The sequence below is a fragment of the Pecten maximus genome, chromosome 17 (genome assembly GCF_902652985.1).
Source record: "Pecten maximus chromosome 17, xPecMax1.1, whole genome shotgun sequence".
In the NCBI taxonomy this organism is placed as follows: Eukaryota; Metazoa; Mollusca; class Bivalvia; order Pectinida; family Pectinidae; genus Pecten; species Pecten maximus.
In genome coordinates this window covers 20,620,513-20,648,165 of record NC_047031.1, presented here as the reverse complement: position 1 = coordinate 20,648,165, position 27,653 = coordinate 20,620,513, and the positions used below count along the sequence as shown (strand labels likewise).

The 27,653-nt window shown below is 36.1% G+C and overlaps 1 protein-coding gene across 2 annotated transcripts in view; it reads left to right on the top strand.

The window, feature by feature from the left end:
- Nucleotides 1-23,466, top strand: part of LOC117315481 (multiple epidermal growth factor-like domains protein 11) — a 36,282-nt gene extending 12,816 nt beyond the window's left edge. The window contains exons 5-25 of one of the 2 annotated variants that reach the window (XM_033869685.1): nt 1,146-1,238; nt 3,035-3,136; nt 3,482-3,626; nt 4,204-4,315; nt 4,826-4,962; nt 5,609-5,751; nt 6,178-6,247; nt 8,618-8,803; nt 9,125-9,237; nt 10,177-10,340; nt 11,155-11,263; nt 16,011-16,157; nt 16,368-16,508; nt 16,685-16,816; nt 17,315-17,443; nt 17,669-17,758; nt 18,285-18,482; nt 18,751-18,981; nt 19,258-19,401; nt 19,849-19,897; nt 22,207-23,466. In XM_033869685.1, the coding sequence (XP_033725576.1) occupies nt 1,146-1,238; nt 3,035-3,136; nt 3,482-3,626; nt 4,204-4,315; nt 4,826-4,962; nt 5,609-5,751; nt 6,178-6,247; nt 8,618-8,803; nt 9,125-9,237; nt 10,177-10,340; nt 11,155-11,263; nt 16,011-16,157; nt 16,368-16,508; nt 16,685-16,816; nt 17,315-17,443; nt 17,669-17,758; nt 18,285-18,482; nt 18,751-18,981; nt 19,258-19,401; nt 19,849-19,897; nt 22,207 (2,636 nt within the window). In that variant the 3' untranslated portion in view covers nt 22,208-23,466. The remainder of the gene's footprint in view (nt 1-1,145; nt 1,239-3,034; nt 3,137-3,481; nt 3,627-4,203; nt 4,316-4,825; nt 4,963-5,608; nt 5,752-6,177; nt 6,248-8,617; nt 8,804-9,124; nt 9,238-10,176; nt 10,341-11,154; nt 11,264-16,010; nt 16,158-16,367; nt 16,509-16,684; nt 16,817-17,314; nt 17,444-17,668; nt 17,759-18,284; nt 18,483-18,750; nt 18,982-19,257; nt 19,402-19,848; nt 19,898-22,206) is intronic. The other variant, XM_033869686.1, reaches the window with a different exon arrangement.
- Nucleotides 23,467-27,653: the final 4,187 nt, after the last annotated feature.

Below are 27,653 nucleotides of genomic sequence, written 5' to 3'. Positions count from 1 at the left end.
AATAAACAGTGTTACTCTAATGATTAGACAAGGACGCATCCGTTAATAGGATGCTAACATGAATTTAATACTGGGAAATCTTAACGGAATACATATAAATAGACAGGTGATTTCCCCTACAATTACTCAGTAATTCCAGGGGAAGTCGTGTACAAATCTGTACCGGAAGTATGGGGAATGAACCCAAATAAAGGATAAGTGTCAATTATAAATGATGTTTCATTGGCCTGAAAGTAATGTTTTAGAAGTCAGAACCTGTTTTATTCGGGAGAATTGTCATTAAATTATTCAGTAAATGAAAGAGTTTAAAAAAAAGTTATTCATAACGTGTACAGATATTCATGCGAATTCTTGGAATGTGGTTTTAAGAATAAAAACAAATTATGTCAATAATATCCATATTAAATAAAATCTAGATAAAAATACCATTGGATTGCATTTTAATTTATCACCTGAATCGTAAATGAAATTGTGTTTCTAATCTAATATTTGTGATTCCTGTGATTTCGTTCTTGTTGATTTAACGATTTATGCAAATACTTCTTTGTTAATCATCTTTGCCAATTCTTGTTTAATTGTTGCTCGGTCGTAATCAAGCTGACACATAAAAACAACAAACAAATAATAAAAACAATAACGTTTAAAAAAGAATTCAATCAACACTTTTGAGTAAATTTGAGTTAATTGATAGACTACAGAAAAACGCAATCTTTTATTTTAAGGAAATGATAAAACAAAACTGATCTGCAGCCCATATTATTGGACTGTCTTCTTTCAGTCTGCACATTGGATTTTCACGATATATCTTACCAGTGAGCCGACTGCATATGAATGTCCCCGGCTATTTACAGCAATATAACCAAAACACACAAAATGATATTTCAGAAGTTAACAAGTGAGATATTTGTCAGAGACGCATCACTAATATAGATACCGATTCCTGCAATTAATTGTGTACTGTTATGTATAGCCGATTTTTAAAACAGATAGTGATTTGGTCATTATTCCTACAAATACATGTATGCATTTGAAGTCTAAAATACAACAACACGTCTGTATTTGAGGTCTACCATATAAACATACATCAGTAAGACATACTCGCACACCTTCTACAAATATTTTCAGTGCTGTATTTCTGATTTCAGCCAACTGTCCCAAAGGCTGTCAAAACGGAGCATGCGTATTTCCTAATCTTTGCTTTTGCCACCCTGGCTGGAGTGGTGAATCTTGTTCATCACGTAAGATTTGTTGTCTGTCGAAATTTCTGTCAATTTGTCTGTCTGTCCGTCTGTCATATCTGAGATTTATATGCCTGCCTTTTTTGTGTCGTTATATTTTAAGACTGCCTGCACGAAGCTTGTTCGTGTTAACGTTTATCCATCTATATCAAATTCTCAGTTTGTGATTTAAATTAACGTAGTGTTTTAGTTATTTCGTCATTCTGTCCGTATGACGACATGTTTGTATTCCCATCCGCTTGTTTGCATCATTCTGTCCGCTTTTCTGGTTGTATTATATAGTCATTACAGCTGTCACAGTCACCAGGTATCTGTATTTTTGTTCGTTTGATATACGTCAGTTCATCAATTCCCTAGCTTGTAAGAATGTCTGTCTGTATCTCTGTTCGTCCTACGTGTACATACGTCATTCTGTTCGTCCTACGTGTACATACGCCATTCTGTTCGTCCTATAATCTATAACTTATGCGCCCTTTATACGCATGTAGTTCATCCCTCAGTCTGAACATGCATGTATATCTGTTCATTCTGTATACGTATATAATTCGTTCCTATATGTCTTAGGATGTCTGTATTTCTATTTGACCTGAATTCATCTTGCATTCCCTCCTTCAGTCTGTAAAAAATGTCTGTATTTCTGTTCATCCAACGTGTACATTCGCCATTTTGTTCATCCTACAATTTGTAATACATTGTATGTCCGTTTCTCAGAACCTGTTCGTCCTATATACACCATTCAAATCGCATTGCTGCTTGCCATATTTAATGACTGTTTGCAGAGTTTGTGGTTGCTTACATACATCTGTTTCTGTATGTCCTACTTTCCTTTTGTCTGTCCGTTTCAATGTTCTTGCGTGGCCTAATGTCCTTCTGTCTGTCCGTTTCAATGTTCTTGCGTGGCATAATGTCCTTCTGTTTGTCCGTTTCAATGTTCTTGCGTGGCATAATGTCCTTCTGGTTGTCCGTTTCAATGTTTCTGTATGTCCCACTGTCCTTCTGTCTGTCCGTTTCAATGTTCGTCTCTCGTGCCTATTTGTGTTCTTCCTTTTCTTTATCGTTGTCCCTATATGTACGTACCCCGAGTTTTATATCCTCGTCTACGTTCACTTCAAATACAACTTTTATATATTTGCTAACCTATCTTTTGTCTTTTTGCATGCATGTTTAGTGTTTTCTCCATTGCTATATTTGGTATGGTAAAATTGGACAGGTTTCTGTTTATGATTTATTGTGGTCTAATTGATGCGAGATTTAGTAAGTACCTACTAAATATCTTATTTCCATTCATTATTTTACTATCTGTTATGTCCACTCATACTAATTACCCATCGTCTGCACATGCATAAATCCCAAACACATTCATTCTTTCATCAATCCATTCAATCACCCGAAGCCATTTCATTCTTCATCAACTCATACATCCATCATCAATGTATCCATTCACCTTCACCTTAGTTCAGACGAAGAACAACATACTCTGTATGGTGTAGAATACCTTTTCGTGACAAAAAACCGGTGAAAATGAAAACAATATGAATGAATAATGACTCAAAACAATACAATATAATTACTGCCTGTAGTCAGTATGGATGTTTTAATAACTTGTTTAACGGTAAAAGTTCGGATATCTGAACATTTTTATCATTTTCGTGATTTTTGGACAATTCGCTATTTGCTAATCCGTAATGTATCGACTCATATGCGCCATGTTTTTCACATGTTTATAGTCCGTCACCTATTAGTTTTGTGATCTAGACAAACGTATGTTAGATAAACATATACCATCTTTCTTTTAGATTGTGGAAATGAGACCTGGGGTTTGAATTGTCAATACACTTGCAACTGTAACGGCCACGGCCAGTGCGAACCAGTCACAGGGGTGTGTCAGTGTATGGCGGGTAAGTTAAAGCAAATGACAGGGTCCGCTTTGATGATGAAATAAACCTTTGACCTAGATTCACATGATGAGTATCGTTTACGAAGGAGAAGACACTTTCTTGTCTTTTTATGGTTGTACTGGGTCAACAATCTCTATGTTAATCCATATTCTGTTCACACTGTCCATTCATTTTATCGATTTAAAGTAAGAATCACGATATGGTACTGCACTGGCAGTATGCGGATGAATGAGCCTTAATAAAAGAAGATTGTTTCTGTTCACAATGCAAGCTGTCTTGTGCTGATGATGCACAATATCCATAGGTATTTTGATCAAGTGATATATTTCAACTCTTTGATGACAGGTTGGACAGGAGAGAGATGTCAGACCCCATGTTCTCGAGGAACTTTCGGCGTGCGTTGTCAACAGCTGTGTCGATGTAAAAATGGCGGCGAGTGTGATAGGGCAAACGGCATGTGCACGTGTAAACCGGGATACAAGGGACCTCTGTAAGCACTGTTTTCTGGTGATATTACTTACATACAGGATGGTAGGACAACCAACTTACTAACACTCCACCTCGTATCCTCGTCCTTTCGACAAGAAAATAAAACTATGGCGCACTAATCGTAACAAACAATTATCACTCTTTTTGCTATCACAGTCTTTTACTTTGTTGATTTGAAATAATCTTTCGAGCTCTTCTAAAAGTCAGATAAATGTTTTGACCCTGATAAAACAGCCATATTTTATAATGTTATAATAAGTTAGCTTTGTCGCAAAATATTGCAAAAAGCTTCATTACAATTTTACTGCAGTGACAATTGAGTCATATTTTCTGCTTAATATGAGTTGTCGTCTTGACAATATTCTTGCACGAAGGCTCTAAAAAAAATCGTAATTGAAAGCTTAGTTTAATAACCTTTCCATCGTAGCTGATTATATAATCTTTAAGCTGCTGTCATAAAAGTGCGAAAAAAATGTTTCACTTTCACTTAGTGACAACAATTTTGTCAAATATTTTCTTCCTGATACTTTCGCCATCAAACTGTAATTAATGAAATAAACTATTGATGTACGATACAGGTGTGAAACGCGCTGTCGCCAGAAAGATGACTGTACAACAGCGTGTAAGTGTCAAAACAAAGGGAAATGTGACGCTTGGGAAGGACACTGTGTTTGTACACATGGATGGACGGTACGTACTGTAATTATGTAACATATGGTTCAACTGAATTAATTGTATTAGTATTAACGAAGTCGTCTTTACCTGTGTTGGTGATCACTCGATTCATTTTGTCGTCTTTCTGTGTTAAGTTATTGTACAATTTTGCAATTTGTATTAAAGTTATGTTATTTGTTACCCGTACATATAGGGTTGATGTAGACATTTTTTGTACATTTTTGTTAATGAATGTTAATACGGCCGCAAGGCACTGGATGTTGACACTAGTAATTGTACCACCTTTAGTTTTGAGAGCTTTATTTTTTTCGAATGAATCTTTACGCTGGAATATTTTGTCTTCCTAAAAACTATTTGTGTAGCTGGATGTTGATTATAGTATAGTTTGTCAGTTGACTCCAGTAGTTTTGATGCTTGATGTTTACACTGTTGCTGGCTTTGACATTTTGATATATTTTTGCTTTGAACATATTTGAGATTTCTGTCCATGATTTGGCGTTACTTTATATGTGTTTAATATTTCAGGGAAAGTACTGTACTGAACCATGTCCCGCCGGCTACATGGGCGCTAATTGTTCCGAGATCTGTCACTGTTATAACGGCGGCCATTGTGATAGGTTCGCAGGAAACTGTTCCTGTGCACCAGGATTCACTGGGCAGAAGTAAGTACATTATTGTTACTCTTATCCTCCCACAGGGGTGAACTGTGGTCCTTTCGTGATGCTGAGTTACGTCCCTTGTGAGCAGGCACTGTTAAGTCATTTGTTTTCGAGAGTAATGCCGTAAATTTGGTGAGAAAACGACGTAATTTCTCACGCAAACTGCTGACGTAACAATCAATACCTCATAACAAGAGTAGATAACTCTACATTACTTATAGACGGAATTGGGGTATCAGTTAAAATGTACATAACATATAAATGGTTATTCTTCACATTCAACATTTATGTCCAATCTGTTGCAATGCATTGGAACACGCCGGCTCAGTTTCCCCTACACAATTTTGCAGATCATCCTTTTTCAGATTTTATTATTTTGAAAATTAATCAAATTCCATCGGAAATTATACAGTATTAGCTGTTGCTTCTGACTGGATAAATTATTGGTTGCTTTTCTATATTTTATCTTATATTTTTATGTATCTGTGTAATTTATTGTCAGAATCATAATAAACAGAAACCAAGTCTATGTTTCACTATGTCTAGAATAATTCATTAATGTAAAAGTAACACGAAATAAAAATAACTATCGATATTGTTATCATATTAAGGTCATTTATGATTTATTTAACAAAACGTATGTGTACAGGTGTGAAATAGAGTGCAAACCTGGAATATTTGGAAGTGGTTGTCAATCCAAGTGTGAATGTAAAAATGGCGGTACCTGTGAACACGTGACCGGAACTTGTGTCTGTCCTCGCGGTTACCATGGAGACCAATGTGAAAAAAGAGGTGAATATTGTTTATTATAAATATTTTCCTCCCTGTTTAAAAATGACCACGAAGTCAATTCAACAGCAATATTTACAGGACGGTTCTATTAAGTTAAACGGTATCGGTGTGGATTATTATTGTTTAACGTCCTATCAACAGTTAAAGTCAGACGGTATCATTCAATACTAAAATATACATGAATTACAAAGCGTTTGGCACTGGCCATGATTCTAAAATATTATTTAGTTTCTGAAGAGACAGAAATGTTCTTTGTGTGTATTGTTGTGCTCGATTAGGAGCCGCAGAAATACTTTGCGAAATGAAGTATTTACGAAAGTTTTTAACCGCAAGAGTATCTAAACTTATATTAGTTATTTTGTATATTGTAATGGCATAATGAGGCATATTTCACTATTCGCCTATAACATGTTACTCTGATTACAGACTGTCCAGATGGACTACACGGCGAGCAGTGTGACCAGACTTGTAACTGTACAACCGAGCGCACGAAAAGGTGATGTACATTTATATACTTACATTTTACGTCCAATTAATAGTGATTAAGAATAAATCTAGTTCTGTTCGCCATAAGGACATTTTGTATTAACGTGTCGTTCAGAATATACTAATTAATATTTTCATAAAAAGAAATAACTCTAAAGCTTGATAAATTATGGGGTTAATAATAGTACCACACGTATAAACAGGTATCTAGACACCCTTATAAACACTTGAATGATTATGAATTATTAATTATCACAAATACGTAACAATAAAGATTTAAGCATACTTGATCGACGTGACCTTGAATGAAGGTCAAGGTCATTCATTTGAACAAACTTGGTAGCCCTTTACCCCAGCATGCTACAGACCCAATATCAACTCTCTGGGACTCTTGGTTATTGAGAAGAAGTCGTTTAAAGATTTTAGCCTTTTTGACTCCTGTGACCTTGAATGAATGTCAAGGTCATTCATTTGAACAAACTTGGTAGCCCTTCACCCCAGCATGCTACAGGCCAAATATTAGGTCTCTGGGACTCTTGGTTATTGAGAAGAAGTCGTTTAAAGATTTTAGCCTTTTTGACTCCTGTGACCTTGAATGAAAGTCAAGGTCATTCATTTGAACAAACTTGGTAGCTCTTTACCCCAGCATGCTACAGGCCAAATATTAGGTCTCTGGGACTGTTGGTTATCAAGAAGAAGTCGTTTAAAGATTTTAGCCTTTTTGGCCCCTGTGGCCTTGAATGAAGGTCAAGGCCATTCATTTGAACAAACTAGGTAGCCCTTCATCCCAGCATGCTACAGACCCAATATCAACTCCCTGGGACTGTTGGTTATTGAGAAGAAGTCGTTTGAAGATTTTAGCCTTTTTGACCCATGTGACCTTGAATGAAGGTCAAGGTCATTCATTTGAACAAACTTGGTAGCCCTTCACCCCAGCATGCTACAGGCCAAATATTAGGTCTCTGGGACTCTTGGTTATTGAGAAGAAGTCGTTTAAAGATTTTAGCCTTTTTGACTCCTGTGACCTTGAATGAAAGTCAAGGTCATTCATTTGAACAAACTTGGTAGCCCTTCACCCCAGCATGCTACAGACCCAATATCAACTCCCTGGGACTCTTGGTTATTGAGAAGAAGTTGTTTAAAGATTTTAGCCTTTTTGACCCCCGTGACCTTGAATGAAGGTCAAGGTCATTCATTTGAACAAAATTGGTAGCCCTTTACCGCAGCATGCTACAGACCCAATATCAACTCCCTGAGACTCTTGGTTATTGAGAAGAAGTCGTTTAAAGATTTTAGCCTTTTTGACTCCTGTGACCTTGAATGAAAGTCAAGGTCATTCATTTGAACAAACTTGGGAGCCCTTCAGCCCAGCATGCTACAGGCCAAATATTAGGCCTCTGGGACTCTTGGTTATTGAGAAGAAGTCGTTTAAAGATTTTAGCCTTTTTGACTCCTGTGACCTTGAATGACGGTCAAGGTCATTCATTTGAACAAACTTGGTAGCCCTTCACCCCAGCATGCTACAGACCCAATATCAACTCCCTGGGACTCTTGGTTATTGAGAAGAAGTCGTTTAAAGATTTTAGCCTTTTTGACCCCTGTGACCTTGAATGAAAGTCAAGGTCATTCATTTGAACAAACTTGGTAGCCCTTCACCCGAGCATGCTACAGACCCAATATCAACTCCCTGGGACTCTTGGTTATTGAGAAGAAGTCGTTTAAAGATTTTAGCCTTTTTGACTCCTGTGACCTTGAATGAAAGTCAAGGTCATTCATTTGAACAAACTTGGTAGCCCTTCACCCCAGCATGCTACAGACCCAATATCAAGTCCCTGGGACTCTTGGTTATTGAGAAGAAGTCGTTTAAAGATTTTAGCCTTTTTGACTCCTGTGACCTTGAATGAAGGTCAAGGTCATTCATTTGAACAAACTTGGTAGCCCTTCACCCCAGCATGCTACAGACCCAATATCAAGTCCCTGGGTCTTTTGGCTATTTAGAAGAAGTCGTCTAAATTTTTTTTAGCCTTTTTGACTCCTGTGACCTTGAATGAAAGTCAAGGTCATTCATTTGAACAAACTTGGTAGCCCTTTACCCCAGCATGCTACAGACCCAATATCAACTCCCTGGGACTGTTGGTTGTTGAGAAGAAGTCGTTTGAAGATTTTAGCCTTTTTGACTCCTGTGACCTTGAATGAAGGTCAAGGTCATTCATTTGAACAAACTTGGTAGCCCTTCACCCCAGCATGCTACATGCCCAATATTAGGTCTCTAAATGTATATTGTGCTTAGTTACATTTTGCTGTAACCTAAAACCTTCGATTTGTCGGTGTGGAATAACAAAATTTGATTATGTTGATTTTCTTCGTTTCATGACATCAGCGACTGCCACCCAATCACAGGCGACTGTATCTGTAGCCCCGGATGGAACGGACACACGTGTGATGAACCTTGCCCTGCCCCTACATACGGGGACTCTTGTTCAACGACATGTGACTGTCTCAATGGCGGGCTTTGTCACCACGTGACTGGGAAATGTCAATGTGCTCCAGGATTTATAGGCAAAAAGTAATATATGATACAATGAGATCTGTTTATTATGTGATACAATGTATATATATATATATATTAATATCAAGTAATTGTTATGTAATTTTATTTTCATTTTTTTTTTTTTTTTGGTTTTTGTTTTATTTTTTCTTTATATAAAATCTTAACCTCAGTACTAGTGCAAATTTCTTATTGTCGATGAAGTTCAAAACAATGCTATAGTGTTTTTGTCTGTAACGTAAGAAACAGAATATTTCTTATTTTATAGCAATCATATCATTCCGAAAATAATCAACACCTTCTTTGTTGTAAGTACACAATATTGGTATGTTTTTATAGGTGTGAAAATGAATGTCCAGAAGGTTTCTATGGATTCGGATGTACTCAACCATGTCTTTGCAAGAACGGAGCAACGTGTATGGCAAGGAACGGCTACTGTCGCTGTGCACCAGGTGTGTATGGTACAAGTAAACTGCATTTTAGGGAGTATGGGTATAGACATGTCTATTTTTACTGTTTACATCATATCAATAGTTAAAGTTATTCAAAGCCACACAGCCCTAGTAAATGGCACAAACAATGAGTCTATTTAAATCAAACAGCTTTTATATCTAGAATCTATATAAGATGTTGTAGGTATACGTGTATTGATACTATATAAAGTTCAAACGATATAACTTCACAGTGTACGCGATTGTTTAAGATTGATACACTAAGTACACGTTGTACGTGTTTATCCCACAACTAAGTCTGTTTCACAACTGATGTGGCACGTGATAAAATTTGCAACATCGTGTTATTGTTTTTATTTACACATCGCGCTTTCAAAGCCTCCGATTGGTCATTTGTGACCTCAAACAATTCTGATTGGCTAAGCTCTGCTATGGATTATTCGCTAAATCTGGTGTCTTTTCTAAATTTGAAAATTTACTAACGAGCGTTAGATAAACATGATAATCAATCTTCACTTGTTGGAGAACCTCTATATATCTCGAGTGTCAACATTTCTCAGAGTCCAAGTAACAGAAAAAGGAACGGGAAAATCAGAACCTGACAAGTGTTGAGATGGGCATGTATAGATGCAAGTACATGTACATTCCAGCTTTGGTTATGAAAGCAAATGTGCATGGAGATTAAGTTCAGACCCAGCTTAACGAAAAACATTAAACATCGGTTTAGATAATTTACAGGGTCAAATCGACTATCAAGCATATCCAAAAATCACAATAGAAACGATGTGCTCAGATGCTCTTGCATATGCATAAGTGTGTAAGAGATTTGATGAAAACAACACGTAAGTCTCGCTCCGAGAGTCTGTCGCACACCAGACAATAAATGTCTGATTTCAACTTAAAACGATTATACAGTAATATGATTATGTTGTGTTGTAGGCTACCATGGTTTGACCTGTAGTGCCCTCTGCCCAGTAGGATGGTATGGACCAGACTGCGCGTCAAAGTGTCAGTGTAAAAACAAGGCCCTCTGTCACCCAGTTGACGGAAAATGCACGTGTTTACCTGGCTACATGGGAATATTGTGTGACCAGAAATGTCCGGTAGGTTAATCATATACATGTGGTATTGCTTTCTCTGACATAAAGTTGTTTTTGTCTAACAGGTAAAAGGGGCAATAACTCCTTTGATTATTTCATTGTTTACGGCATGTACACATAAAGAGTATAGAATATATTGAGGATACCTAACGGCGTCTTCGGTAATACCAAATAAATTTGATGAGTGGAGCTAATAAGAGTTTTGGTATTACTAACGTTACTGTTACATATCCTGTTTATTACATTTTTATAGAAAAAATGTACGGGTCAGCTTTTATTTTCTTCGTTGTCGAATCATTGATATATTTGAAAAATACCAGAAATGGTGATCTTTTTCACTAGTGATTTCTTTTATACTTTTAAAGAATGAATAATTTCCGATATTTCACTGATAAAAAGTAATAAAAGTTTATATGTGAGACTACAAATTTAAACAAGTCCTATCAATTGGTATTGTGTTACACAAACAAAAAACCTGATTGCATTAGTGATGATAAATACTCTAAAAGCATTCATGGAAAAAAAGACATTTGAATTGTAAAATCATGATACTGAGGAAAATTAGATTGTTATTAACAATAAGGTTATGCTTCAACGTTTTACAATATTAGCCATCTGAACCCCTGCTTCATCATTGGTTTGTATTTAAAACACCAAAAAGGACAAAAACAGGTCTATATCGCACAGTATGGATTTGAATGCCACCATGACATTCAACCTCATCATTTTATCCCTGAAGATGTAAACTCTAAAAGGCTATGTGAATAACTTTAACGGCAAACGCCAGTAAAACAAAATGTGTGCGTTTTTGTTTTAGCCTTGGCAGTTCGGATTTGGATGTCGTCAAGACTGTTCTTGTGACGTCATGAATGCAATATCATGTGACCACCAGACCGGAATTTGTATGTGTAAACCAGGATATAGTGGTAGGTAGAATATGGTTCTAAATTTAGAAACAACGTACATCACCTTCAGATAGATATGCAGTAAATAACAAATTAAGTATAAGCTGAAATAAAACATCACCGCTCTAGTTAACGTGATTGACAGCAAGTGCAACAAGAGATCCCAGAGGGATCTTGGCGCCCACCATTGAATGATCTTTATAGGTTCCATGTCAGATTGATCTTTTCTCTACTTTTCCCTTCCTCTAAGTCTTACTAATCTGTGTAAATTCAGAAACAGCCCTCTAGTACTTTTCAAACAAGGGGAACCTATATATAAAATTTAAGATTTAGCGATAATGGCTGTCTGTTGTTTTCGGATTGGTCCCAAAATGCAACACCAGGGACCAAGGGGAACCTACATATGAAATTTGAGAAAGATCCCTTCAGTACCTTCTGTAAAATAGCGATAACAAACTTCAATTGGACCTAAATACGAAAATTTGAGAAAGATCCCTTCAGTACTTTCTGAGAAATAGCAATAACAAACTTCAATTGTCAAAATCTAAGATGGCTGCCTGTCGGCCATGTTGTTTTCTGATAGGTCTCAAAATGTAATATGCATAACTAGGCACCACGGGGAACCTATATATGAAATTTGAGAAAGATCCCTTCAGTACTTTCTCAGAAATAGCGATAACAAACTTCAATTGTCAAAATCCAAGATGGCTGCCTGTCGGCCATGTTGTTTTCCAATAGGTCTCAAAATGCAATATGCATAACTAGGCACCAAGGGAAATCTACATATGAAATTTGAGAAAGATCCCTTCAGTACTTTCTCAGAAATAGCGATAACAAACTTCAATTGTCAAAATCCAAGATGGCTGCCTGTGGGCCATGTTGTTTTCCGATAGGTCTCAAAATGCAATATGCATAACTAGGCACCAAGGGAAACATACATATGAAATTTGAGAAAGATCCCTTCAGTACTTTCTCAGAAATAGCGAAAACAAACTTCAATTGTCAAAATCCAAGATGGCTGCCTGTCGGCCATGTTGTTTTCCGATTGGTCTCAAAATGCAATATACATAACTAGGCACCAAGGGGAATCTACATATGAAATTTGAGAAAGATCCCTTCAGTACTTTCTCAGAAATAGCGATAACAAACTTCAATTGTCAAAATCCAAGATGGCTGCCTGTCGGCCATGTTGTTTTCCGATTGGTCTCAAAATGCAATATGCATAACTAGGCACCAAGGGCAGCCTACATATGAAATTTGAGAAAGATCCCTTCAGTACTTTCTCAGAAATAGCGATAACAAACTTCAATTGTCAAAATCCAAGATGGCTGCCTGTCGGCCATGTTGTTTTCCGATTGGTCTCAAAATGCAATATGCATAACTAGGCACCAAGGGCAGCCTACATATGAAATTTGAGAAAGATCCCTTCAGTACTTTCTCAGAAATAGCGATAACAAACTTCAATTGTCAAAATCCAAGATGGCTGCCTGTCGGCCATGTTGTTTTCCGATTGGTCTCAAAATGCAATATGCATAACTAAGCACCAAGGGGAGCCTACATATGAAATTTGAGAAAGATCCCTTCAGTACTTTCTCAGAAATAGCGATAACAAACTTCAATTGTCAAAATCCAAGATGGCTGCCTGTCGGCCATGTTGTTTTCCGATTGGTCTCAAAATGCAATATGCATAACTAGGCACCAAGGGGAGCCTACATATGAAATTTGAGAAAGATGCCTTCAGTACTTTCTCAGAAATAGCGATAACAAACTTCAATTGTCAAAATCCAAGATGGCTGCCTGTCGGCCATGTTGTTTTCCGATTGGTCTCAAAATGCAATATGCATAACTAGGCACCAAGGGGAGCCTACATATGAAATTTGAGAAAGATCCCTTCAGTACTTTCTCAGAAATAGCGATAACAAATTTCAATTGTCAAAATCCAAGATGGCTGCCTGTCGGCCATGTTGTTTTCCGATTGGTCTCAAAATGCAATATGCATAACTAGGCACCAAGGGGAACCCACATATGAAATTTGAGAAAGATCCCTTCAGTACTTTCTGAGGATTAGCGATAACAAGAATTGTTTACGGACGGACGGACGGACGACGGACCACGGACGCAGGGCGATTTGAATAGCCCACCATCTGATGATGGTGGGCTAAAAATCTATAACAAAAGGTCGGCAAATGAAAAAGTTGAAATGAAAAAAAAACAAAAAAAACGTTCTCTACGATTTTATCAATTTTCTAAATATTGGATTTTGATTCAAAATAACAGAATTTTATGTATATTCCGAACTAATAACAATGAATGTAAATCAGTGATAAATTAAAAAAAAATATTAAAAATACTTACCATAACAAGAGATCCCAGAGGGATCTTGGCGCCCACCATTGAATGATCTTTATAGGTTCCATGTCAGATTGATCTTTTCTCTACTTTTCCCTTCTTCTAAGTCTTACTAATCTGTGTAAATTCAGAAACAGCCCTCTAGATCTAGTACTTTTCAAACAAGGGGAACCTATATATAAAATTTAAGATTTAGCGATAATGGCTGTCTGTCGGCCATGTTGTTTTCCGATTGGTCCCAAAATGCAATACCAGGGACCAAGGGGAACCTACATATGAAATTTGAGAAAGATCCCTTCAGTACCTTCTGTACAATAGCGATAACAAACTTCAATTTTCAAAATACAAGATGGCTGCCTGTCAGCCAGGTTGTTTTCTGACTGGTCTCAAAATCCAATATGTATAACTAGACACAGAGGGCAACCTACAAATGAAATTCAGAAAGATCCTTTCAGCAATTTCTGATAAATAGCGATAACAATCTTCAATTGTCAAAATCCAAGATGGCTGCCTGTCGGCCATGTTGTTTTCCGATTGGTCTCAAAATGCAATATGCATAACTAGGCACCAAGGGGAATCTACATATGAAATTTGAGAAAGATCCCTTCAGCACTTTCTCAGAAATAGCGATAACAAACTTCAATTGTCAAAATCCAAGATGGCTGCCTGTCGGCCATGTTGTTTTCCGATTGGTCTCAAAATGCAATATGCATAACTAGGCACCAAGGGGAATCTACATATTAAATTTGAGAAAGATCCCTTCAGTACTTTCTCAGAAATAGCGATAACAAACTTCAATTGTCAATATCCAAGATGACTGCCTGTCGGCCATGTTGTTTTCCAAATAGTCTCAAAATGCAATATGCATAACTAGGCACAGAGGGGAACCTACATATGAAATTTCAGAAAGATCCCTTCAGTACTTTCTGAGAAATAGCGATAACAAACTTCAATTGTCAAAATCCAAGATGGCTGCCTGTCGGCCATGTTGTTTTCAGATTAGTCTCAAAATGCAATATGCATAACTAGGCACCGAGGGAAACCTACAAATGAAATTTCAGAAAGATCCCTTCATAAGTATCTGAGAAATAGCGATAACAAACTTCAATTGTCAAAATCCAAGATGGCTGCCTGTCGGCCATGCTGTTTTCCAATTGGTCTCAAAACGCAATATGCATAACTAGGCACCAAGAGGAACCTTTATATGAAATTTCAGAAAGATCCCTTCATAAGTTTCTGAGAAATAGCGATAACAAACTTCAATTGTCAAAATCCAAGATGGCTGCCTGTCGGCCATGTTGTTTTCCGATTGGTCTCAAAATGCAATATGCATAACTAGGCACCAAGGGGAATCTACATATGAAATTTGAGAAAGATCCCTTCAGCACTTTCTCATAAATAGCGATAACAAACTTCAATTGTCAAAATCCAAGATGGCTGCCTGTCGGCCATGTTGTTTTCCGATTGGTCTCAAAATGCAATATGCATAACTAGGCACCAAGGGGAATCTACATATTAAATTTGAGAAAGATCCCTTCAGTACTTTCTCAGAAATAGCGATAACAAACTTCAATTGTCAAAATCCAAGATGGCTGCCTGTCGGCCATGTTGTTTTCCGATTGGTCTCAAAATGTAATATGCATAACTAGGCACCAAGGGGAACCTACATATGAAATTTCAGAAAGATCCCTTCAGTACTTTCTCAGAAATAGCGATAACAAACTTCAATTATCAAAATCCAAGATGGCTGCCTGTCGGCCATGTTGTTTTCCGATTGGTCTCAAAATGCAATATGCATAACTAGGCACCAAGGGGAGTCTACATATGAAATTTGAGAAAGATCCCTTCAGTACTTTCTCAGAAATAGCGATAACAAACTTCAATTATCAAAATCCAAGATGGCTGCCTGTCGGCCATGTTGTTTTCCGATTGGTCTCAAAATGCAATATGCATAACTAGGCACCAAGGGAAGTCTACATATGAAATTTGAGAAAGATCCCTTCAGTACTTTCTCAGAAATAGCGATAACAAACTTCAATTGTCAAAATCCAAGATGGCTGCCTGTCGGCCATGTTGTTTTCCGATTGGTCTCAAAATGCAATATGCATAACTAGGCACCAAGGGGAACCCACATATGAAATTTGGGAAAGATCCCTTCAGTACTCTTTGAGGATTAGCGATAACAAGAATTGTTTACGGACGGACGGACGGACGGACGGACGGACGACGGACCACGGACGCAGGGCGATTTGAATAGCCCACCATCTGATGATGGTGGGCTAAAAATATCTAATGTATGCACTAAACTATACATAGTTATATATATATATATTAATCTTACCAAATTGAGAGCGACACATATGGTTTCTCAAACCACAACTGCTTTAACATGATGTTTACAAATTTTCTATTCACCTAGGTGTAGACTGCAGAAGCACGTGCCCTGAAGGGAAGTGGGGCGGTTCTTGCTCAAAAACATGCTTTTGTAAGAATAACGGCACGTGCGATTCTAGGTCGGGCGACTGTCTATGTAGGTCAGGGTACCTTGGTGATGACTGTGGGAATAGTAAGTATATATCTGACTAATTCTTTATAATGACGAAAATGTGCAATCGTTGATTTTATGTTTATTTTGAAACTATTTTCAAAAATATGCCTTTCATGGTCAAAAGCGGTAAGGTAAAGATTTTTTTTCATAAGTTACTTTTTTTTGTACCAGCAAGTACCAAATTATTTGAAGTGTTAATAAAAGTCAACGGGTTGTTATTTTAAACAGAATGCCCTGCCGGCTATTATGGGGAGGGATGCCAGACTCAATGTCGACAATGTAGCAAGGGATTAGTCTGCGATCACATCACTGGAAGATGCTTTGCGAAAGAATGTCCAGCCGGTTTCCATGGTCCGGAATGTCGTCAAGGTAGCTACATAATCTTTTCTTAATTTTCAAGTTCAGAGTTTAAAACTAATGTTGGGGTTGTTGCGAGACTGACATTATAATATCAAACACATTGCTCTTATTGTAATGTGCCAAATATATTCAGAAGCATACCTAAATATTTGTTTATACTGTTACGAAAATATTGTTATTTTCAGTTTGTGAAAAGGGATATTTCGGAAAAAGTTGCAATACAACATGCCCGCCTTGCAAAAATGGAGCCCTCTGTGACTATGTCAGAGGAAACTGTATATGCATGCCCGGATGGACAGGAGACTTGTGTGAAAAACGTAAGCCGAATTTCATCCATAATCTCCTGATAAAACATACAAAATTTGAATAATGGGGCCCTATTTCGTAACATTTTCTTTCTTTGACTTAATGTCCTATATGAGTGCATTAGGTCTATTAGATTTAAGGGAAAACTGGTACCTTTATTTGTAACCTGTCGTGGATAAAGTTAATATGAATAAAATACTGAATAAAATATTTGTAAAATAAAGTTTATATCTTTGTTAATTTTTAAATCTCTTAGTTCGTGGTACAATATAAGCCACAGGTTTCCTGTGGTGGTGGTCTAGACACGTTAGAAGCGTCAAAGTAACAATGGGTATTTGTGGCCGTTGTCATATGAATGATATATTTCATCAGAAAAGCTGAATACGGAAGTGCAACTGAAACACAAAACAAAAACGAGACCAGTTAAATGTTGTTATTCACAATAGAAAAAAAAAGTTTCATCAAGGATCAATCTGATAATGCCTTATTTTCGGATTTGAAAATTACAGCTTGTCGTTCTGGTTTCTACGGGTACAAATGTAAGTCGAGATGTACCTGTGAGAATGGTGGAGAGTGCAGACGAACAGACGGATCGTGTCACTGTTTCCCTGGATACACGGGCTTCACGTGCTCTCAGAGTGAGTTTGTAATATATTGTGTAAGACACATATATATTCCATGATAATCACAATTCTTTTGGTTTGGGACACTTTCTGTAATCCTATGATGCAGCAATATACAATTTGTTACTCGGTAAAACGTCAGCTTTTCTACAAATAAAAGAAAACACCTTTACGAAAATCCTTTGTTGTAACGATGCAATCTTTGTTATGAAGTAAACCACGCGTGTTTCGTATTCATAGGTTGCAGCGAGGGATATTACGGCCAAGACTGCCAAAAACTATGTAACTGCGATGAGAAGGAAAGTTGCCATCCCGTACACGGATGTATATGTAAGTTTTATTTATCATTTTCTGTTACCGACTTTACGATAACATCTTGATGCATTTCCACCTTCGTACCTGTGTAGCAATAATAATGAAAAGCGATAAAAAGGACAGTTATTTTTATTGTTGTTAACGCCGTACCTGGTAAATGGCCTGGTCACAATGCGGATATTTTTTCCTAAATGACATTAATTGTAAATGATACGAAATTAAGAAAATCAAACATTGACATAAAAAATAATTACTTTCATTAAACTTTACAGAGCTTTTATCAAATGGGCAATATGCTTAAGACTTAAATATTTATCACATGAACAGTGATCGTACAAAATCCATGAACAGTAATATCAATAAACTGTACAACGCCAGTAATAAGAATCCAAAGGCTTAACGAATAACGTTGATGTCATCCAACGCGAAATTTACACTTAAATATTGCCAGGTTAGAGAAGGAATTTAAAATATTGATGTTATATGAATTTGTAAAGATCAGGTGATATTTTGTCATTTCCGATGATGTTCTACATTGTAGCATCTGCCACTGTAAATACGAGGGTAGCTCCACCAGAAGAATCAAGCGTCAATGGGACCGTCGTTGCCATGTCAGTAGTAGCAGTTGTCCTGGTCGTGGTAGTGATTTTGTTAGTGTTTTATTTCCGGAACCGAGTCAAGCGTCTCAAGGAAACAAAAACTGACACGCTTCAGTTTTATTCAGCCAGAAACCAAGGAAGTATGTACATGCGTGTTTGTTTATTTATCTTTTGTATTTGCAGTAACAAAATCTTGTTTGCCATGCAAGATTGCCAAAAGTCCTAAGTCATTCTAACAGTTGTGATATATGATACAGAGTACGCTTATCGTTATCGAATACAAGTTTTTCTTGCATATTGTCAAGGGTATCAGTGTAAATCAATATTTTTTCTCATATCCTTTCTTCCTTTTATTGCTTTTGAATGAGAATGGCTGTTTTATTAATACATCTGTTGTTGCTGTTCCAGATGGCATGGCTGGTATTATCAACCCAGTGTACGCAGTTAACGGGGGCACTAACTCGCATAATGAGAATCTGAACAACAGACGCCGAGAGCAGGATAACCAGATGCAGCCGTCGGGCCCCGGACCATGTAGTGCTGCTGCGTCATGTGCCTCCTACTACCCGGATGACGACGAGGGCAGGTACACTGACTTCAAAACTGTAGAGGCACACACATACAAGAACGCCTCTTTAGGTGAGTTTTCAGTTTTGCTAGCTGTAAATGTGCTGCTCATTAATGTGTCGTTTAACAATCCAAAGGATTTTGATATTTTTCAAATATTGCTTTTCCACCGCCTCTCACCAAAGTTGGGGGTCGGGTATACTGGAATCAGGTTGTCCGTCTGTCTGTAGACTTTGCCCCTGGGCCAGTTTTAGTTTTGTATGTAGATCATATCCTTGTGTATAAATTCTTTATAAGCTTCATGATCATGTGTGCGGTAACTAATTATTCCCTTTACTAATCATGCAGGGGCCAGCAACACATATGAAAATGACGGTAAAGCACGTGCGAAGGAAATGCTGTACAAAAATAAAATACAGGTTGATCTAGTGAACAACCTGGATAAGTCCGAGGAGGCAGGTCCGCCTCGGGACTATGATAATGTTTCTCTGGGTAAGTTACCGATAAATACGTTTATTGTATAACGTCCATCATTTTAACAGCTCTGCCAGAATAATATATATATATATATTTACATTAGAATCTGTCCATATCAAGAGGTACACACAAATTCAAACTCTTCAATATTACCGAAAACCATGTTTTAAAAACGATGGTACTTAATGTATATCTATATAAATAATACAACATTTCCAAAAGCATACTACATTGTATGCAGATATGCCAAATACATGAGTTGCGCATATGCATTGTAGTAATATATAAGAAAAGTCTACCAGTGAATCATACCAAATCATTAATATGAGTTAATATGTTACCGCTACATGTCTATTATGATTTTACCATTTTTGTCACAAACCAGATATACCGCTTCTATGTCTAGGCTACAGAAAAGTTAAGTTTTTATTTGCATGTGAACATGGTGTGATATATTTTCAGATTCGATTGACAGAGAGAAAGCCAGGAACAAGGACTGGCCTTTGTATTGGTGGGTATATTCAATCTCCAACAGTCCCTAACGAATATGAACACGTGGCATAATTAATAATTTGCTATACTTAATTCAAATATTGACAAAATCGAATATTAATATCATTATTTACAGAAAAGAAGACAAATTTAGCTTCAGTAAATCAATGATGTCATAGAACTTATGTAATATCGTAAGTTAAATAATGCAATATTGTAAGTTAAATAATGTAATATAGGTAAGTTAAATAATGAAAAATTGTAAGTTAAATAATGAAAAATTGTAAGTTAAATAATGTAATACCGTAAGCTAAATAATGTAACTTTGTTAAATAATCTAATATGGTAGTTAAATAATGTTATATTAGAATTGTCAGTTAAAATGTAATAATGTACGTTAAAAAATGTAGTATTGCAAGTTAAATAATGTAATATTGTAAGTTAAATAATGTAATATGGTAAGTTAAATAATGTAATATGGTAAGTTAAATAATGTAATATTAAAATTGTCAGTTAAAGATTGTAATATTGTAAGTTGAAAAATGTAGTATTGCAAGTTAAATAATATAATGTTGTAAGTTAGATAATGTAATATTGTAAGTTAAATAATGTAATATCGGAAGTTAAATAATTAAAACAAAATTAAAGTTAAAATGACGATTTTACCAAAAAGAAGATGATTGGGACTCTGAACAAAACAGATTAAAGAGATACACTTATTTGATACACTTGCATACTTAACCGGAAATAGAACCACATCTCGTCCAAGGGGATCTTTTGAACAGCTTGATTCTCTATCAGTCCCACAAGATAGGTTTAGTGCAGTCACTGTATCAACGTCATAAATACATTTTAGTAAACTACGACAGCAAGATGAGGCACATGAAACCACATTTTAAACTACAAACGCCATGACAAATGTTAATACGAGTATAAATATCTCAGTTAAAAGATATATTTCAGTACACGTATACATTATATAGGGTCTATGCGAGATTTCAGTACACGTATACATTATATCGGGTCTATGAGAGATTTCAGTACACGTATACATTAAATCACAGGTCCATGAGAGATTTCAGTACACGTATACATTATATCTCAGGTCCATGAGATATTTCAGTACACGTATACATTATATCTCGGGTCTATGAGATATTTCAGTACACGTATACATTATATCTCAGGTCCATGGGAGATTTCAGTACACGTATACATTGTATATCGGGTCTATGGGAGATTACAGTACACGAATACATTATATAGGGTCTTTGCGAGATTTCAGTACACGTATACATTATATCGGGTCTATGAGAGATTTCAGTACACGTATACATTATATCTCGGGTCCATGGGAGATTTCAGTACACGTATACATTTTATCTCAGGTCCATGAGATATTTCAGTACACATATACATTATATCTCAGGTCCATGAGAGATTTCAGTACACGTATACATTGTATCTCAGGACCATGAGAGATTTCAATACACGTATACATTTTATCTCAGGTCCATGGGAGATTTCAGTACACGTATATATTAAATCACAGGTCCAAGGGAGATTTCAGTACACGTATAGATTATATCTCAGGTCTATGAGAGATTTCAGTACACGTATACATTATATCTCAGGTCCATGAGATATTTCAGTACACGTATACATTATATCTTAGGTCCATGAGATATTTCAGTACGCGTATAGATTATATCTCGGGTCTATGATATATTTCAGTACACGTATACATTATATCTGAGGTCCATGAGAGATTTCAGTACACGTATACATTATATCTCAGGTCTAAGAGAGATTTCAGTACACGTATACATTATATCTCAGGTCCATTAGATATTTCAGTACACGTATACATTATATCTCAGGTCTATGAGAGATTTCAGTACATGTATACATTATATCTCAGGTCTATGAGATATTTCAGTATACGTATACATTGTATCTCAGGTCCATGACATTCAGTACGCGTATACATTATATCTCAAGTCCATTAGAGATTTCAGTACGCGTAAACATTGTAATTCAGGTCCATGAGAGATTTCAGTACACATATACATTATATCTTAGGTCTATGAGGTATTACAGTACACATATACATTAAATCGCAGGTCCATGAGAGATTTCAATACACGTATACATTTTATCTCAGGTCCTTTAGAGATTTCAGTACAAGTATACATTTTATGTCAGGTCCATGAGAGATTTCAGTACACGTATACATTTTAGAATATGTAAAATAAAGTCGATCAATAGTTTTATAAACTTAATATTTTCTCGCCACATTTTTTCAATATCGGTATTCTTTCATTTCAGAGATACACGTATACCTATTTCCCAAGAGGATAACATGATTCTACAAATTTACGAATACATGTTCTATGGAGAATCAGTGATGTAAGAGACTACAAAGTAAACATCGTGCGTTTTCATTGATGAAAATGAAGGCGAAGAGTGAATTTCTGATGATAAATACGGGATGTGACTGTAGGTATACAAAGAATCACACTAAGTTGCCGATGAGATACTTCTGCACGTTTCATCATTTTTTGTTCGCAGTCCCGTGGAGTCAAGTCCAGAAACAGAGCCGGACAAACACATACAAAGCTGTCAATTTATAACGGACTATAATATAAAACAGCCTATAAAGTTATCCATCAAAACGGACTGTTTGTCTAATTTCAATACAACGATTGTATGCATACAAGAACCTCCTTATTAGCGTCAAATGCTACAAAAGTACTATATACGTACATATATTTCAGCGGTAAATATATCAAGGGCATTCATATCTGGAAACAGTCCATTATATTATTACTGTGCTAAAACGTTTCCGTATATTATTTTATAGGGCAAGAATTGTGAACGTACCAACTATCATTACACATATGTTGTTATGATATGGTTATTCCCTCGAGACTCAAGAAACACAAATAAGTATGTTAAGATTATTTGATTTGGTCATTTGCATGAAGTACTTTTTTTCGTTTGTGATGGAGTATAACAGAAATTAATACATAACCAGCGATATTTTCACATAAAAAGTAAATATCAGAAGGAAAAAATTAAGTGAAATAGATTACTTCAATAACTGGTTTTTTTTGCACAAGATTTGATGTTTGTTAATCCTGCGGCTTAAATTTCTGTACCTGATGTTTATATTGATAATTCCGTTTCAGTTTTTCATTAGCAAAAGGTAAAACGTTAAGTTAATGGAAACAAGGATTAGCCATCCACTATTACATTACTTCTATAACTAATGAGTTCGATGATCATTGCTTATTGTATAGTCATGCTTTTAGTTCTTAATGGCAAGTCGAGAACCAAAAGCGAGAAAACTATATCATTTTGTACATATTGTTATGACACTTAATTTAATGAAAACAGAAATGAAAACAAAAAAAACAAATATCGACTATTTTGTGTTATTAATTTATGTCCATGTTGAAATATTAAAGTGTTACATCTGCTATATTGCAGTGTTCTTTAAGTATGCTATATTGGTGCAATTGTGTTTTAGCACATAAAACATGTTATTTGTACAAAGGAAAAATAAATTTTTATTCTACTTTAAAATCTTTTCGTTGCTTTGTTTAAAATTCGATGGTTAGGTTTTCCGTTGTTATTAGTGTTGTGATCAATGCTGATCAGTACAATGGAGTAAAATATATTTAACAGTAAATAGTCCAGTACATTTATATGTTTAACGGTAAATATTCCCGTACATTAATATATTTAACAGTAAATAGTCCAGTACATTAATATGTTTAACTGTAAATAGTCCAGTACATTAATATGTTTAACAGTAAATAGTCCAGAGGGCATTTTCAATGGAGGTGGGCACCCCGGCAGTGGCAAAGTTAGTATTTCTCCAGATATTCAGCATATATCATCGATTTAACTTTCACCGGAACCGGACGTTTCATCCCAAAACGCTTTTGTTTTCTCAAACACGAGGGGGTAACTTTTATAGTTTATATAGGGAAATCACATTTTCGACTATTATTTGTTGGATTTGTACTGGAATTCATTCTAATTAGTTTAACATTATCAACATGATGTGACAGTTTGGTGATATGCACACAATGTCCTGATTAACCCCCAGGGACTGATGGGTGGGGCCATTTAATTAACTGAAATAATTCAAATCTCAGGTGACCGTTTAGGTCCAGGGGTCTCTTGTTTTATCTGTTACATATTCCTTAAATTTTGAAGTGTCCTTGAATTCTTGGATAAAACGTCATATCTCTTCTAGATACTGATGGTGTTCATGTTGATTGTAGCCCCTGAATTGATGCAGTGTTGGATCAATCTGACCTTTTCTGAGATCAGACTTACCAGCAGACTTCGACTTCTTCGCGTGTTCTCTGCTGTACTACCAACTGTTCATGTCTTCTCTTCTTAACATCTAGTTTTAACTGGCTGCATTACTGAAGAGTTCCACCGAGATGCTCAACATTTTGCTGTGTAGCCTTGCCTGCTGTGTTATTCACAGTTAGTATGGTGTTGTCCAACGTTCTGGTGCTTTGGAAAAGACACGTTCAGAGGTCTGTGTCCCTCATTCTTTTGTGTCGATGTATTCAGACGCGTTGAGTGGACCGTCTCAGTGCTGAGTTTCATCTTAGCAGTTCCAGAACCAATTTCTCATCATCTGATGTGACCTGAGGGTGATAGATTTGATGTCAACCAGTTGTCTCCATCATCCTTACAAACAAATAACATTTTGACCTTAAATAAATGCTTGATAAAGTGTGTTTGTGAGTATTTACGACTTTGGTACAAAATGGCCTCGTTCTGGCATGTCCGGAACGGAACAAGGTTTTCAAATGTACTATCAGATGCCCCATGGATATGTCTATCCGGGCATTAGGTAAAGGATCGATTTCCTTCGTGGGCGGTTTTAGAGCATTCCTGCAACATCACCTTTTCAATTGTATGTTTCATAACATACCCAAAGTCAATATTTTAAAATCCTCCAACATTTTTACCATTTTTTTTAACGAACAAGTACAAGTTTGCAACTTTTTCATGTACACTTTTTATTATCATTTTGACTTCAGCAATTTGATCCAAACCTATAAAAATGTTTTATACATGTATACCTGGTAAATACTGGTCACAATATACCTTGTCTAGGGAGTTTTAAAAAATAGATTAAGAATTTGACTTATTAAGCTAAAATTCTCGCTAGTTAAAAAAGTAATTTTAAGTTATATTTCATTTATACTCTTTTATAAAGATGACATTTTATTACAAATGAACCATTTACATAGGTACATACCTATCTGTCTCATTTGCTTCCAAAAACCCTGTGCAGTCTTTTTTTCCATTTCTCCATCTGCATCAGTGAAATCCAAAGGATACATGGAAAGTAATTTCGGTTATAAATAATGTATCTCAAAATCATCAATACAATGCCATAATTCAAATGACAGATTTTATCACAAGCTTTAAATAACCCCTTGTCAAGTCCTGGTATTTTCGTATGAAAATCCATACATGTGTGTATCTATCGCTTTAAATTATTAGTGTATATGTAACCAAAACTTGTCTGATGATTCATACCAAACTGGTCGATAACTAGCATACAGTAGAGTAACGAAATAACAGAGACCTTTTACTCCAACTTTTTAAAGCCAAAATTCGTCCTGCGGTATATATTGTACTTACTGAATTGAAGCACGAAAATCCTGCATTTATCTCTATTATCAGTAAAATATCACAGGAAAGAGGGGTGGTGTAATTTTTAAAATAAAGGATTGAGCAAACAATCTATGATATCAATTCTAGATACAACTACTGTACCAACTATAACTGGTCACAAAAACTTGGTCTAACTTTATAACACCACATGAGCACGCTTACCTGTCAGTGTCATCATTGCACTTCAAAGGCGATGTCGAAGTTCCGCTTACTCCGTATTTTGAAATATGTAATGAAATCGTTCTAGAATCAATAGGTTCCTGTCTGGATTCACAAATCCGACAGTGACATCTTTTTCTACGCATGTGGGTTAATGTTGCGTCCCGTTTTGTTGCTCATTAGTGTATTCATGTAAAAGATACATTGTTGTACATTGTTGCAACTTGTACATTCCAATGACGTCACATTGTTTACAGATCCCGCGTTGTGTCTGCACTGCCTGACACGAAGGCTTCATTCTGGTTTTTTTTAATGTTTTTGTTAGTTTTCTGATAATTCAATTGATCAGGTATGATTAAACAACCCCAATCAATATGAGATGTGATTGTAATTTTAAGTTTAAACCGCATGTTGCAAAAATACTTCAACTTTCACTTTGTCAGTGCATTCGTGATCGCAGCTTCGATCGGCTGTCATGGCAACGACGAGGACGGTGGTTTCATCACACTGACGAATTTACAAACTTGCATGTGTACAGCCGAAAACTTCTAACTATACCTTATGTCTTTGGAAATCATCTGTAAATAATTAATTGAATTAATTACGATCCATTGCATTCGTTTATTAACGTTTGTTCGTTTCTTTATGCCGATTTCGATACTTAAAACACTGAAGAGTTCCAATATTGGAGAATGAACATTAACACTTGCTCTATGAATTGTCCTAGAGCACCCGACTACCCTAAATCAATACTTATGAAACAGGTACGAGCGTAAAGGTAATTATATGAGAGCAACGAAAAGTGCTGTACATTCTTACGAAAATGACAAACATCGTCAAAATTACTTAAAAAGTAGTCAATTAATCGGCATTTCTTCAATTAACACCAGTTTATAACGCCGTTATGTAACCATACTTGAATAAATAGAAGAATGTACAGCACTTTTTCTCGGTTTCTTAGCACGATGAATAAGTGTATCATATTTGTTTGTACGACAAAATACGTTGGTCGTGTGCTCTGGCCATATTTACCGACCAAGTGTTAATGTAGTCCTTCGTGCCGGTCACGTGACCACGCGAGAACACGAGGAACGACGAAAACATCCCGATAAAGACGTTGGACACCTAACATTAAAATCCGATCAAAAAAACAAACAGAACTAACCGGGAAATCATTAAATATTGAATTTATATTAAAACATGATGTTTTTTGTTCTTTTTAATTATAAATGCAACATTAACCCACATGCGTAGTGTGTGGCATTCCACCAAAAATACATCGGCACCTCGATCGCCATGCCGGTAACTCTTATTGTCGTGGTCTTACGAACGCTTGCAATGTTTTTACTCAATCACAAGTTGCATGCAAACACTTAAACGGCCGAGATCGAATGAACAGGATAACATTAACTTTATTTCTGTCTTTGACAATGTAGAAGTTATGCTTTCAAAAAGGAAAAATGCGGGGTATGTAAAATTAAAAAATAATATTTTTGCTTTTGATTCTCACAAATTTTTTACTGCGCATGCGTCCCGGGTCTTCAAACCATGCTTTCCAGTGTTTCCGCACGCGCGCGTCTGCAGCTAGAGAAAATGGCAGACGTCAACAAAGTCAAAGCTAATGAACTAGGCCTATCATCAGATAAACTGTTTGTTCGAGAAAATTCACGTTGTTACAGAAACTTTATGTGATAATGTATTAAAAATGCAATCCTACCCAGTCAATTTCATGTTTCGGTAGGTATCTAGACCCAATCGGCTTTGCCGTTTGCCTTAGCTTGTTTGCAGTTCATGTGTTGTAAATTTTAGGAAGAATAATGTATAATTCAGATGTGTTGTAATAGATTGTCTTTCTGGTAATGCTAAGATAACTATTTCTTTTTACGATTCGCCGAATAAAT